Raw genomic sequence first — 11,286 nt, 5'->3', positions numbered from 1 at the left:
ACCCGTCCCGGGACCGTGCCAGCCACAGCTTCTCTGTGCCAGTGCCTCACCACCCTCACAGGAAAGAATTTCTTCCTAATATCTAACCTGTATTTCCCTTCTTTCAGTTTGAAGCCATTCCCTCTTGTCCCACCACTACAGTTCCTGATGAAAAGTTCCTCTGCAGCTTCCTTGTAGGCCCCTTCTAATACTGGAAGAGTCCTACAATGTCTCCACAAAACCTTTTCTCCTCCAGGCAGAACAGCCCCAACTTTCTCAGCCTGTAGAGTGAGCTGGTATCACTTTTTGCACTGATGACATAAGGCTCTGACATGGCCTTTCCTAAAGCATTTGGGAATCTTCCAGCTCCACCAGCTAATGCTGTAGCTGTGCAAAACACTCGTGCTGGTCAGGGTCTCACCTGAGGCAGAAGTGAGGGATGCAGGGTGTGTGCTGAGCAGGCTGGAGGAGTTCCCAGCTCCAGGGTCTCCTCCCAGCACGGCAGGCTGGTCTCCAGCAGCATCAGGCAATGGAGGCACAGGCAGAGGAGGTGCCCTGCAGGCAGACACAGAGGACAAGACAAGGCATTATGACCATCATGCACTCTTCTATCTGACAAGGGGCAGATCCTACATCACAAGCAGGTGGAAAGGGAAAGCACTGGCTGACTACAAGTGCAAGGAATCAAGTCTTGTACCAAGTCTTTGGGGAGGCAGCCCCAGGTCACTTGTATAGGACAGGCAGCAGGGACAGTGCAATGAAGTAAGTCAGGTGCTCTCCAATCTTTCATTTCTCCTCTTCCACTTAATTTTTCCTCTTTTCATTCAGTTTTCTTCCTAAGAAGACACTCACTCCAGATTGCCATAAATACATCCCTATGGAGATTGATTTCTTCTCTCACACATTCACCATCCCTTGAAAGACCATCTCTCGTCTCACACAGTCCCTTCCCCCCCCCATTAATGTCCTCTGCTCACATATGAAAGGTACTACCTTGTATTTCTTCAAAGTCCATGGCTTTCTAAGACTGATCTAAGCAAGCAGCATTTCCATCACCAAGTGAAAATCCATGGAAATGGAAAGCAGTGGTGGGAGAACTGGGTTAAAAGAATCCCCAAACTCACCCGAAGCACCTGGGCGATGCATTCACAGAAACTAAAAATGAAGAGATGATTCCATAAACGTTTCCATCTCATCCCTTGCTCTCTACATGACTTCAGCCAGAGCAATTTCAGTAGTTTCGTTTCAAAATTAATTTGATTAATGTGTGCAACAGGTTAATCAAAAGGACTTTTAAGAGGGTCCACCACAATTTACCCAGAAATCTGACACGCTACCTAGGTCCAAATCAGTGCTCAGTTGTTCACTGTTTAAAGGTAAAGGGGAAATGGCAAAAGAAAATATTTAATTTGTTAGGTACCGGTTGTGGAGAAATAAGAAAACAGAGTAAGTTCCTCACCCATAATCCTCTGATCCAAAGGGGACTGACAGAGCTGATGATGTTGGGTATTTTCTGTTGCCTTTCATACTCAACTTCTCCAATTTCCGCCACTTTGCCCTGCGATTCTGAAACCAGACCTGAAAAACGGAGAGAAAGGAATGCATTCAGGGAAGAAACCATCTACACATGGGGACACTGGCAATGTCCCAGTCCCTGTCCGTCCCTTTTCTGCACAGAACCCAAAGGCAGCACTTGCCCCCAGCAGGCGTTACCAGGATACGCTGTGGTGTCACACCAACCACAGCTGCAATCTCCCTCCTCTTCTCATTGTCAGGATAGTGGTCTTCCTGGAACATCTTCTCCAGCTCTTCTAGCTGCTCTAGAAATGATACAATGCCCAAAGAGAGAGAGATGGGAAGTATGCGACAAGAAAACAAGAAAAAAAATTAACAAGAGAGGGAAACAGAAAAAAAAAGAGCATTTTTACTATACTTAGAAATACATGAGTAACAAAAGTTTTTTTAAAAATAAACCACAAAAACAAACAAAAATCTTCATTTGCTGTTTCAAAAGCAAAGAGCATTGCTAGTGATGCTTCAAATGAAAGACACTCAGCAACCTTTATTTGTGGAAGTCTTCACACATCTAATGGTGTGGAGTGCAGTGCAATACCAGTTAGAGCAGATCAGCACAGGGAAGGAAACACCAAGTGCCACTGGCACTGCCAGCACCACTGTGTGCCAGTGTGTACCCCGGGATCTACCTGCACTATAGAAGGTGCGGGGCTTCTTCTTGACAGGTAAGGATTTTTTTCCCTTGGCCACATCATAGCTGCCTCTGGACTCCAGGACTGAAGACCCCTTGTAGGAATTCTGAACTGCAGCACTGGCTGGAGCACCTTTGGATTGCGGAGGGGCCGGGCCAATCTCCTCCTGCCTGCAGGGAGCTCCAGCCACTCCACTGGATGCTTTCTCAGCACACATTCCACTGCTGTTGGTACTTCTCCTCTTCTTCGCATCCTTTTCAGTCCCAGCAGGGCAGTAACTCTCAGAGTGCTCTTGTGACCCTGACTGACCCGTGGGCTCCTGTGCTAATCCAACCTTCTTGTCACCACAGAAATCCGATGGTTGCCCACACACCAAGGCAAAGTCATGCTGGCCATCAAGGACCACCGAGCCTTGGGAAGACGACCCAGCTGCCTGCAGGGTGCTGTATGCCCCATCTTCCACCTTCTTCACAGAGCTGTTCCTATCTTCTATTCCCAAATTATCCTCAACTTTTTCTTGTGTGGCTGTGCCTGGGAATGCAGGTAGCACACTGCTTCCTGTACCGTGGTCACCAACAGCATCAGCATCCACCACAAAGTGCTCTGTATTCAGCAGCATGTTCTCCTTCTCATCCTGGCACTCTACAAGGCAAAAATGGGAAAAAAAACCCCAAACCCCACCCCACATGCACATTGCCTAAGCTGGATGTGCTTGGATCGGGAGTTTCAGTTACAGGGGAAGGAAAAGCCCACACAATGAAACCCAACAGTGACAAGAACCAGAGAGCTCAAAATAAAGACAGGTGCTGCCAGGAAAGCAGCAGCAAAGAACCTGATATGGTCAATATGGAGATATTCAAACATCTGTGATGAGAAAAGCCTCATTTTAAAAGCAAACTGTAAACTACAGGAGGTAATTCCAGACACAGAGAATAAAGGGACGCTTGTATATTACAAATTCAGCAGTGGGAAAATGGCCCCAGGGATAACAAAGGTCTCTGGAATAAGCAACAGAACAAAAATCAATAACTTGGCAAGATCCTGTCACCTTATTACGATGAGCAAAAGAAAGGAGCAAAATTCTGGTCTGCTGTGTAAGCAGGGATTACCTGACAAATGTCATCACTTTTTACTTTTATAGAGTTCTATCATACCCAAGCTGGCCAAGAAAAAAACATTAATTGTCAGACTTCTAATAACTGCCTTAAATTATTTCTCTGCAGCTTCAGCCACACCTCTGAGTAACAGACTTGCAAGATAGGGAGTGAATAGGGGATAAGGACAAAATTAGGTACAGAAGTCTGACTAAGATTAACAAAAGCACAAACTGTGTTACAATAAGAGAGACTGAACAGTAGAAGACAGGTCAGAAAGAACACAGCAAGAGAAATAATTAAAATAGGCAACAGAACAATACAGAAGCCCTATACTTCCCCAGCTGGCATTTACATTTCCAAATAAAAAGTTCCAAAAACCTCCCAACTGGCTCAGAATGTATGAGTCTGTATGATTTCTGCTACTTAAAAAAATTTTTAAGTGATTATTTCTTAAAAATAGGAGGAAAAATAATAAACCCAAACCCATGTATTTGCCTCTGTCTGGAGAGAAGAAAGTTTGAGCAGACTGTTGGCAGCATTTCAATAGTATGTGACAACAGAGAAACTTGATAGTTTAATTTTTTGGGGAAAAAGATAAAATAATTTCATTTCACTGTGCTCTGCTTTAGATGTATATTAGTGCAATGCCAAAATAAAGGATTTACTTCTGCCTCAGTGTCGTTTTCTGAAACAACTGTTAATCAAAGAGGAGCCCCACAACTCCAAGCAGATGGGAGAATCTTCACAGAAGTATGAGGGGATGGCAGGCTGCTCCAAGAGCATCTAATTTGCTTTTTACAGGATTAAGAGAACCAAATTAGTTGTGGGGGAAAGAAACAGAAGCAGGAAACTATGCAGCTATAATAATTTGATCTTGTTAAGCAGCAATAAGTTTCCACTGCTGTTAAATGAGATGAAATATCCTGATAGGGAGGGTCAAGAACTGAACAAGGCAGAAGCTGGCTCTGGTCTATAGAATTCCTTTTCCACCATCCTCCTGATTGCATCTGAGCTTGCCTCACTCATTATGTGAAAAAAAAAAGTATTTTCCCATTATTTGAGCAGGGGTTTTACTTGTTTCTATGCAAACACCAGTATGTGCTTCCATCACAAAATAAGCGTCCAAGTCTTATGTGGGTACCTTGTACACGTAGCAGAAATGGACACCTGGGAGTTTTATATCCTCTACAAAAATATTCCTCTGTGTGAAAGTAAACTGCTGTGTTTTATTTCTAGAACAGATACCAAAGGCCTCACAACAATTTGGGACTGTCAAGGAAAAGAGCTGAAATGAAAACCAGGTTTGGAGGGAAAGATGGGCCTTCATGGTAAAAAAGAGGGAGTTATAAAACCACTCCTTTCTCCCATCATTCAGAGACCAGACTGAACGTCACTTTGTCTCACCTTTAGACAAACAGAACCTTAAGTGAAGGGATTTTTAACCGAGTGGGAACATCAGGCATGGGTAGCCCAGAACATCTGGTGCACGAGCAGGAAACCAAGTCCCCTTTTCCATCTCACAACCACCTCCTTAGACATTCCTAGGAACAAGACAACCACTTGCACTGCAAGGTTTTTTAAGGCGTTTTGGGGCATTTGGTACAAAGCCACCTGAACACACACACACACGGCAGGGGGGGAGAAGAAACAGCTTTAGAGGTCCCTCTACGCAAGGAAGAGAAAAACCGGACAGCGGGGGAAGGCGCAGCCGAGAAGCCCAGAGGCAGCGGGAGCCGCTCGGTGTGACACAAAGCCCACCTGCCCCCTGCCCTCGGCCGGGTGCTTTTACAAGCAGGGGACTCGAGGCCCGGGGAATCCATCAACCCCAGCCGCGGGGCCAGGACACGGCGGGGCTGAGGGAGGCTAATGAGCGCCCACATAACATCGCTGAGGAGCGATTATCCTCCCCCGGGGCTGCTCATTAGGCTCATTGCCGGGTGCCTCCCCCCGGTTATTAAAGCGAGCCGGCATCACTCATCCCCTTGCCCTCATCCATACCTTTACCACAGCCTGTGCCCAGCCCCCGGCCTGCCCGGCCCCGGCCGCCTCATCAGGGGCACCTGGGCACAGCGGGGGAGGCCCCGACCCCGCCCACGGCCCCGGGAGCCTCGCTCGCCCCTGTTCCCCGCACGGAGGGAACGGGAGTGTTCCAGGCTCGGTGGGGATATCGGGAAGAATGCTCCCTATGAGGAGCTGTCTGAAATATCGCCGTGTGAATCGTGGTTGGCACAAAACTCGTCACCCGTGGATGAGGGGAACCTCGTTGTCTGGAGTGCTATATCCAGTTCTGGACTTCTCAGTACGAGAAGGACAAGGAGCTACTGGAGAGGGCCCAGCAGAGGGAAACCAAGATGATGAGGGGTCTGGAATGTTACAAGGAGAGAGTGCACGGGCTGGGCCTGTTTTGGTTGTGGAAGACTGAGAGGGAATCTCCCAATCCATGTAAATATCTTTAAAGAGGAGATGATGTCAAGAGGATGGTGCCAGACTCTTTTTGTGGTGGCCAGCGATAGGGCAAGAAGCAATGGCCGTAAACTAAAACACAAGAAGTTTAATCTCCACACGAGGAAGAATTTCTTTCCATAGAGGGTGGCAGAGCACTGGAACAGCTGCCCAGGGAGGGAATGGAGTCTCCCTCTCTGGGGACATTCCAAACCCACCTGGACACGTTCCTGTGTCACCTGCTCTGGGTGACCCTGACTAGAGCATTTCTAGAGGTGCTGCCCAACCCTAAGGATTCTGTAATTCTGTGATCTTCCTATGGCCTCGCAGGAAGACGTTTGTTTTTTAACATGTGCCACGTGTTCAGCAGCTTCTGGTTCTCCAATAACTGGGGGTTGCAAGGAATAAATGGCACTTCTTGACTTTTGGGTGCTGTAATTTGTGTCCTTTCGATGCTTAACAATTCTTAGTAAAAAGAAGGCTCTTAACAGAGCAGGTAATGCTTGCATGAAGAATAAGACTCACTTAATTGTGTTCTCATGCACCAAAATAGAACATCCTCCATCCTGCTCCTCTTTATTGGCTCACCATCTTGTTGCTGGCACGGCACTGTTCTCCTGAGGGTTTCCTCATACCTCCTGTCTTTATTTCAAGGTTCACTTTTAGCTTCTAAGGCCTTGTTTCAACACATGCTTTCACCTGAGAGTCGTTTCATCAGGTTAAACGAGTGTAAGCTGAAACATCTGTGCCAACATTTTAGAGCAGTAGAATTGGTCTAACAGTGCACTTGGTTCAGCTATCAGCTGCAAGAAGTTGGGGCTAAAATGGCATTTGTTAACAGCAGTCAGCTGACAAAACACAGCGATCTTGGAGGGGATGGGACCTGTTCAATATTAGAAAAAGTGCCAATATAAAAATCCCTATCTGCTTTAAAAGTTGTTTCTGAGCAAGGTTGTGTATATTTACTGAACTCTGGTCCTAATGTCACCCTTTTTTGTGAAAGTAATAAGAAGTCTGGAGAATGCTTTCATGTCTTTTCCTTGAGGAGGGACCAACACAGGTCTCCAGCACTGGGAGTTTTTGGGTTCTTTAGAGTCATATATATATATATATATATACACACACATATATATACACTATATACACTTACATATATACTTATGTATATTAAACTACTTTATATGAAAAATATGAAAAATGACAGCAATCATAAAAATTGATTTTCAGACATACACCATTACTTTCTCAGCTTCTCCACAAAACTTTTTAAATGCAGCTCATACTTGTACTTCATTGCTGTCCTTGTCACAAAAAGAAATCAGTGTAACTGCCCTATGAGGGTTGTCGTTCATGATTTCTTTTTTCAGTGTAGAAATCCTGAATTTCTTTAGTCCAGATACACTTTGTATCAGTCTCCACAGGTTCGTGGGGAAGATACAGTGGCACCTCTCACAGAGTCTTTGGGAATAGTAGAAAAGTGTAAGTGTTGAGATTTGCATGACAAACCCTGTGCTTCTGTTTAATACTGATTTTCTGGGAAATCAGCTTATCTACATTAGATAATGTAGGGAGAAATCCTGATTTATAATTAAGACTGTCACAGGACACACAGGAAGCACTCCATTAACTTGATTCCTGCATTGTGAATGTGCAGTTTTCAGGGATATTGTACTAGTTTGAATAAGCTTGTACAAATCAAAGAGATGTCAAAAAGCACTTCAGTGCAGATTTGTTTATGGATTTTGGTGGCAGGATGGTGCTGGGGCTAAAAGTTTAACTAAATAGTCAGAAGTTGAGGTCTATCTGAAGTGTAAGAAATCAAAGTAACTCGGTGTATAAGCACTTGTTCTTAGAGGCATAAGCTGACCTTTAAATGCTCCTCAACATACAAAGGCCTGACATCAGGCAATACAGGCTGTACCTGTGACAGGGACAAGTTAACCTTTGGTCCAACTAGTTAAAGAGCATAGAAGTGCTGTCAATCATGACAACAGTACCCTTGAAGTTTCCTATGTCAACTGGAATTTTAACAACATACGGAATGTAACACAGAAACCACCTTGGGAGGCTCTAATGAACAATATGCCTGCTTGCTTTTGAGAGCAGAAGTTGAAAGAGTAAAGAACTCTTGACTTCAGGTGTTGAATGATGTTCAGATGACTTCTGATTTAGAATGGGAATATGTATGGCTGGCTCCTCCTGGATGAAGCTGAAGTGGATGTGGGATGCCTCGACTGCCTGTGTGAGATGACCTTACACAGACATGCTAAATTGATCCCATGGCAGTACTCTGTGTCCCAGCTGAGACATTGAGAATCCTGGGGACTTGGGAACTGCATAAATTCATGACAGCCTGGGACAAGCAGGCACTTGGGGTATCTGAACATTCTGGGTCTTGTGGAGGATTATAACCCTTCTTGTGTGAGTCTGAGGTAGGGCTTTGCTGTGGCTCTTAGCTCAGGACCAGCTTCAGTTCTTCCAGGGGAAAAAGGGTGTTAGCAGATCTAGTCTGACCATAGATTAAAAGTTGAATAACTGGGTCCTGTCTTTCTGCTCTAGTGGGCTGCACTCCCATTTTCTGTAGTTCATCCCTTCAGTTTACCTTGAGTTATGGACGACTAACACCACTGTGGAACCTGCAGCATCAGCTCTCCAGGGCTGGGGATAACACTGAAGAACCTTAAGGTATGAAGATAAACCAAACTTTCCTCACTGCCTCTCCCTAAGGAGCTCATTGTACTTACCAGTCACTCAGAAAGGAAAGTTAAAAAGGAAAGTTAAAGGAAAGCAAAAAAAAATACTGCATGTGTATTCAGTAAATTAAATTACTTACATTTGAGAGGAAAACCTAAGTAACAAGGAAAGCAGAGTTTTTTATTTTAACTGGAGAAGTGCATGAGTTTATTAGGACTAAAAGCAACTCTTTTTTTCTTTTAATCCAGCTAAAATTATTGATATAAATAGGCTGCAATAAGCTAATCTAGATACAATGTAAATGGGATTTAAAGGCAGAATGTTACAGAGCCAGAAAGCTGGAGATACGAAAGTAACTAATTCTTCAAATATATTAAATGCAAGAAGGCTACACGTGGCTTTCTTTGGTGTAATTGATTCTTAAACTCGATCTTGCATTGACTGAGCTGAACACTTTAACACAGAAACAGTATTTTACAGTTGAAGGCAATCCTCAAAAAGACAGGTTCTGCACAAATGCATGTAAACTGAACTTAAAAACCAGAGAGTTCTAAAAAAGAACAAAGACCCTGGTGCATATTTTGACTTTATCTACAGTGGCTAAATATCTCAGTGTTCTCCGTAAGTGTGCAAAATGGTGCATGCAATACCACATCAGCAATCAGAGTAAGAGCATCAGGAAAGTGCCACTTCATTGCATTTGCCTAGTCCTGGTTATTTTGTACGGGGCATGTACCAACACAAAATACAAATCTTTGTCAAAAGTCACTGATCTACTTCCAGGGGGAGGCAGAAAAGGATCAGTTCAGATGGCTTAATAGGATGCTTGTTCAGAAGAGAGGTGACCTTTGTGAAGCAGATTCCTCAGCATGATACCTCTTATGTGGGGGAAATCATCACAGTGGCCTCTGAAAACTTTCCTTAATTCCGGTGGATTTTGTACAATGGATAATTCCGTGGATTTTGGGTACAATGGAATATTTGCCTATTTAGACCCCAGTAGACTTGCATGATCTAATATGTAAATTGCTCTAAATGGAAATTACACTATGGAGATCAATGCCATGAAGGTATCCAGAGGATATTCAAACAGAACATTCTCCTCAGCTCTGTTGTGCTTTGCACTTAGCACCTTCCTTCTCAGGAACTCGAAGCTCTCAGTCTGCTAATACTAGTGAATTTAGCCTCACAACATGCGGTGAGGTAGGTAAGTTTACCCCCATTTTGCAGATGGCAAAACTGAGGCAGAACTCTGAAGTGACTTGCATAAGGTCCCGCAACTTGTCAGTGGCAAAACCAGGAATATGTTTGCAGAAGTCCAGACCCCAGACCTCTGTCTGATTTAAGTCACTCCCTACTACCACAAAGCAAGCAATACATGCAACCTTTATTCCTCCTCTTGCTGCCGTAGTCCTGCTGACACAGAGGAAGATTTTCCTGATTGAATTCCCGCTTTCTTTGGCAAAAAGCACCTGGTCCTGTCAAAGTGCTGTGTATTATGCTCTTCGCAGAGGCATTTCTTCTGAGGCACGATAGAAAAGCCGTGGTTTCCCCATGGTAGGGAGACTGTACAGGTCCAAACAGAATCTTATTTCCTGCAGAAGACCTGCTGCTTGGCATTCTTCACCCGTTGCTCCTCCTTCAGGTTCTTCTGCCGCACGTGTTTGCTGGAGATGTTTTCCACATGTTCTGAGGGGAACCAGCCTCTCTCCCGGTCTGAGAGTTTTACTCCTTCCATCCACCCTGTGGTGTGGGGAAAAGCACAAGATGAAGCAAAAGTCATGTGGTTTTTCCATTGTTTCCCAAGAAAAAGCCCCCTCCAAAAAGACCCTAAGAGCAAAGGAAAAGATCCCCTATCAGCTTCCAAATAAAGTGTCCTAAAGAGATGAAGAATCCCTTTGTCCTCTCAATCCAACAGTTTAAGACAGGCATTGTTCATTCTACTCACCATCATTGCTGTACTGCATAACCATGATGATATCTGCCTTCTCCAAAGCCAGCTCATCGTTTTCCCGAGCCTTGTAAGTCTTTATGCACTGAACCTGTGGTGCATCTGAAGGGGAGGAAAGATCACACTGATATACTAGAAAGCAACAGTAAACCTGTGGGCATCAGCTGCAGAGGAGCTGGAGACTAAGGAGCTGCCCAAATAAAAAGCAGAGAACTGGAAGGGACACTACAGGTCTTCATCTAAACGAGGAGTTAAAATAGGTAAAATAACTGGCAGAACCTGGCACTGAGGGAAAGCCCACGAGTATCTTCTTTATCTACAAAACCCAGAGTATTCTGCCTTGGAATCATTCTGGGGTGTCCCAGCTCACAGTGCCTGTGACTCCTGTGAGCCAGCCCACCCCCATTGCTGCAGCAGCAGAGCAGTCTCACCAGGGCATTCCAGGAGATCCAGCTCTCCCCGTGGAGGAGCCAAAGCAGAGATCCACCTCAGCTTCTCACTGCTGGAAAACAGCACAGGATAGGTGTCAGCATTCAGTGCGAGGGACAGCAGTCTGGTGACTGAAATGAGGTGGAATGGGGTGTGGGGGTGTTTGCTCACACAAAGGGAAGCAGAGAAAGGAGGTGAGAAAAGGCAAAAATTCCCATTTTTGGAGGCTGATGGTATGACATAATGTGGTAGTATTGTACGAGCAGCTATGATGAGAGAGGAGGAAGGTGGTTCACAAGGAAATAGTTACAGCAAGAGGATGTTTTTCAAGACTTCTGCTCAGCAGCTGCATTTGGCATTTCAGCATTTGAGTAGCTGAGGGACGACCATCAGGTTCCTAGGAGGTGTCTGGTTGTGGTAACAGGATATACCAAGGGTAAACTTGAGCTCTTACTGTGTCTCTGTCCGAAACAAGAACTCCACTCTC

The 11,286-nt window shown here is 44.9% G+C and overlaps 2 protein-coding genes across 3 annotated transcripts in view; both read right to left on the bottom strand.

Annotated features, from left to right (window-relative positions):
• NOBOX (NOBOX oogenesis homeobox) overlaps positions 1-5,312 on the bottom strand; it is a 16,090-nt gene extending 10,778 nt beyond the window's left edge. The window contains exons 1-4 of the mRNA XM_017740599.1: positions 5,282-5,312; positions 1,693-1,799; positions 1,439-1,557; positions 401-534 (exon numbers count right to left, since the gene is read on the bottom strand). Of these exons, the coding sequence (XP_017596088.1) occupies positions 401-534; positions 1,439-1,557; positions 1,693-1,776 (337 nt within the window). The 5' untranslated portion in view covers positions 1,777-1,799; positions 5,282-5,312. The remainder of the gene's footprint in view (positions 1-400; positions 535-1,438; positions 1,558-1,692; positions 1,800-5,281) is intronic.
• Positions 5,313-8,578: 3,266 nt separating this feature from the next.
• ARHGEF5 (Rho guanine nucleotide exchange factor 5) overlaps positions 8,579-11,286 on the bottom strand; it is a 33,084-nt gene continuing 30,376 nt past the window's right edge. For both annotated transcript variants that reach the window (XM_017740585.1, XM_017740586.1), the window contains exons 13-16: positions 11,254-11,286; positions 10,802-10,872; positions 10,368-10,472; positions 8,579-10,162 (exon numbers count right to left, since the gene is read on the bottom strand). The exon at positions 11,254-11,286 ends at the window's right edge or, in 1 of these variants, runs on beyond it. In XM_017740585.1, the coding sequence (XP_017596074.1) occupies positions 10,008-10,162; positions 10,368-10,472; positions 10,802-10,872; positions 11,254-11,286 (364 nt within the window). In that variant the 3' untranslated portion in view covers positions 8,579-10,007. The remainder of the gene's footprint in view (positions 10,163-10,367; positions 10,473-10,801; positions 10,873-11,253) is intronic.

This window comes from Corvus brachyrhynchos, unplaced genomic scaffold (genome assembly GCF_000691975.1).
Source record: "Corvus brachyrhynchos isolate BGI_N302 unplaced genomic scaffold, ASM69197v1 scaffold317, whole genome shotgun sequence".
NCBI classification, from domain to species: Eukaryota; Metazoa; Chordata; class Aves; order Passeriformes; family Corvidae; genus Corvus; species Corvus brachyrhynchos.
This window is presented reverse-complemented; position numbering and strand designations above follow the sequence as displayed.